General features: G+C 32.4%; 1 protein-coding gene across 2 annotated transcripts in view; it reads right to left on the bottom strand.

Annotated features, from left to right (window-relative positions):
- RMDN1 (regulator of microtubule dynamics 1) overlaps positions 1-3901 on the bottom strand; it is a 30809-nt gene that overhangs the window by 12424 nt on the left and 14484 nt on the right. For both annotated transcript variants that reach the window (XM_004680017.2, XM_012722970.1), the window contains exon 4: positions 3306-3465. In XM_004680017.2, the coding sequence (XP_004680074.1) occupies positions 3306-3465 (160 nt within the window). The remainder of the gene's footprint in view (positions 1-3305; positions 3466-3901) is intronic.

Genomic DNA, 3901 nt, shown 5'->3' with positions numbered 1-3901 from the left:
ATAGCATCAAAAAGAACAAAATACTTGGGAGCTAACCCACATGTAACAGCAGACTCCATTTACTATAGCATCAAAAAGAACAAAATACTTGGGAGATAACCCACATGTAACAGCAGACCTTTCCTGTCTTGTACATTTCTCCCCCTCAGTAGTATATTTCAGTCAATCTTCCTGTTCTGTTCCCCACTCTGTCTCTGGTGAATCCTCTTACTCCTCTTCCTCTGGCCTGCACTCCAGCTCTTGTTTGCGTAAATAAATAAAATCTTTAGTAAAATGGGAATTTTACTAAGTTTAATTTACTAAATTAATCTACACAGTCAAAAACCTTACCAAAATCCCCACTGATTTTTTTCACAGAAGTGAACAGTGGACCATAAATTTCTATGGAAATTCTAAGGACTCAATAGTCAAAACAATCTTGGAAAAGTAGAACAATTTGGAAAATACACTTTCTTTCAGACTTACTAAAAAGCTATAGTAAATAAGATATTATAATATGGTATAAGAATACACAGCCCAATGGAATAAAAGTGAGGATACAAAATCAAACTTACACATTTATGTTCCATTGATTTTTGTCAAGGATGCCAAGAATAGTCTTTTCAACAACAGGTACTAGGACAACTGGATATATATGCAAAAAATGAATTTGTGCCGATAATCACATATGTATAATGTATAAAATTTAATTCCAAATGGATTAAGAATGTAAGAGGGAAAATATATATATATATATATAATTCTAAGACAGAAATATAGGTAAAAAAACTCTACATAAGAATATTGAATTGGCAAGCTTTTAAGCTGAAACCAAAAGTTAAGCAATCAAAAGAAAAAATACAGTGGGCATCATCAAAATTAAGATCTCTTGCATCAAAGAGCATTATCAATAAAATGAAAGAGAATCCACAATGAGTAAGTATTTGCCTATTACCTAACAAGGAGCTAGTATCCAGAATATGCACTCTTATAACTCAATAATAAAAAGAAAGCAAAATTATAAAATGAGTAAATAATTTAAATACAAATTCCTCCCAGGAACTATAAATACCTGAAAGTTCCGTACGAATGTTGAACAGTATTATTGGGAAAATGCACATCAAAACCATAAAATACCATTTCATATCCACTAGGATAACTGTAATTTTTACACTAAACAAATGCTGACAAGGAATGTAGAATTAGAACCCTCATACACTGCAATGTGAAAAGCTATAGCTCCCTTGGAAACAATTTGACAGTTCCTCAGAAAAGAATTACATAGAATTACCGTATGACCTAGCAATTCTTCTACATACTTAATAAGAAATATTGAAAAGGTTTTTAAACAAATACTTATAACATAAAAAATACTGAAAGCTACATTATAAATAGCAAAAGGTAGAAATAATTCAAATGTGACCGGAGAAACAAAATGTCTATACAATGTGATACTACTCAGCTATTAAAAGGTGTAAAGTACCAACAAATTATAAAATTGCTGGATCTCAAAAATCTGTAAAGTAAAAGATGTCAGGCACAAATGTATGATTTCACTTATATGAAAAGTCAGAGACAGAACTCAGATTAGTGGCTACCATGGACTAAGAGTAAGGGACAGGGAGGGACTATTCAAGGGCATGAAGTTTCCTTTTCGGGTAGTAAAGATGGGAACTAGGTAGAAGCAGCAGTCGTACAACAATCTAAGTATACTAAATGCCATTAGACTGTACATGGTAAAATGATCTTATGTAAATTTACATCAATGAAAAAGACAACTGATAGCAGATAGTCACAAAAAACATTCGCAATTATAGCAGCATGACTAACAGTCAAAAGGGAAACCAACCCAAATGTCCATCACTTGCCAAATCAATGAAAGTGCTATATCCATACACTGTAATGTAAATGCAGCCAATTGTCATATGATCTGCACTGATGAACTTTTAAAATATTAAGTCAAAGAAATCAAACATGCAAATGTTATATAGTGTATGATTCAATTTATATAAAGTGTCCAGACAAATTCCTAGAGACAAGATGATCATGTAATGGGCTAATTAATAAGGGTTATTTTTTTGGAGTAATAGAAGCATTCTGGAATTAGTCATAGTTAATGAATGTACAACATATTACATGCTAACCACCACTGAAGTATATACAACTTTTTACAACAGTGAATTTTATATAAGAGGATATATAAAAAATAAAAATTAAAAGCAAGACCCACCACCTTCATAAACATACATGTTAAATATAAAGACACAAAATACAAGAAAATGGACAGGAAAGACCATACTAATATTAATCATAAAGAAGTAAGAGGGACTACATTAGTATCACGTAAAGTATATTGTCAAACCAAGAATATGTAGAGATAGAGTGGATCTTTTTACACCAATAAAGAGGTCAAGCATCAAGAAAACCACCTAAATGTTTAGATCCTACTAACAACCTCTTAAGATACATTAGCAGTAATAACTATAAAACAGCAGAAGAACAGGCAAATCTGCAGTTATACTTGAAGATTTCAACACCCACTTCTCAATAATATACAGAACAAGCAAGCAGACAGAAAACCAGTAAGGATACAGATTTGAATAACACCATCCAATATGACCTGAATGATATTTATAATACATGCAACAATAGTTGAACACTGTTTTCATGTGCACAGAGAAAATTTACAAAGATGAGCCAAAGACCAAGTCCCAAATAAAACGGATTTTTAATTTGTTTTACCTTTATAGGCAAGTAGTAGTAGTAGTTCTACTGGTGGCAGGGGGAAGGATGGGACCTCTAAAGGGAGAATTTGGAATTGTGAAAGGATGAAGTCAGATTGTCACAAGACTTGGGGGCTCTAGTGAGAACAATCCAACATGATAAAGTAGTATCCCAATACAAACTATACATAACATCCCCTAATCTTCACACACTGTTCGTTGAAAAACACTAAACTGGTTAGCAAATAGAGAAATTTGCAGTTACATGAAACAAATATTATATGAGAAAATTGAGAAAATGTTTGTCAAGTGATTACCCTACAGGGATAAAGATACAACTAGTGAATAAAACTACTAACAAATTTGTATAAATGGGCATCATCACAAAAGTAATTTATTAAATGAATTAATGAAGCTATGTCAAAGAATGAAAAAAACTTACAAAAATTTAAAAAGTATATTTTATAAATATTATTTGTAAGATAATTTATAAATACCTTTATTTATGAAAATATCATTCCTATTTTTAAATAGAACAACTTAGGTGTGCATAAACCAATGTAGCTTTCAGTGTATGAAAACAGCTTAGTTACATTAACTTACCTTATGAGCTGCAAAACTTGATTCATTTTTTTCTAGTGCTCTTTTTGCATATTCTAGAGCTTCATACACCAACAGCTTTTTTTCCTCTTCTGAGGTTCCACAAAGCTGAGCTAAATCACGTGATGCCCGTGCCAAACGCCAGAGTAACTCTGCATCTTTACTAATTTGAAATAAATATAAAACCATCGTTTTAGCTTATATTTTAAAGTTGTTCCAGGTTGCATAACTAATAAATAGTTGTTCAACTCAGTGAAAACAGAGCAGGTAACATATCAAAAGTCATTGTGTTCTTTCATAAGAAACCATATTTTTTTGCTAAAATTTCCTACAAAATACCCAATATAATGAAAATTAACTTACCTATGATATCTAAAATAACAATTTTCTTAAAAATATCTTAGGGCCTCACTAACAGCCTAAAAGTTAAGTCTCAGTGCTCTCAACACAATGGCCTGAGTTCAACCATTGGTCAGGAAGCTGATCCACATGGCACAGCAGGTGTCTCCTGTCTTACCCGCTGCTCCCCTCAGCAGTGTATTTCAGTAGACCTACCTGTTCTGCTCCCCACTCTGTCTCTGGTAAATCCACTCACCCCC

Source organism: Condylura cristata, unplaced genomic scaffold (assembly GCF_000260355.1).
Source record: "Condylura cristata isolate star-nosed mole 26May11 unplaced genomic scaffold, ConCri1.0 scaffold00009, whole genome shotgun sequence".
Classification (NCBI taxonomy): Eukaryota; Metazoa; Chordata; class Mammalia; order Eulipotyphla; family Talpidae; genus Condylura; species Condylura cristata.
This window is presented reverse-complemented; position numbering and strand designations above follow the sequence as displayed.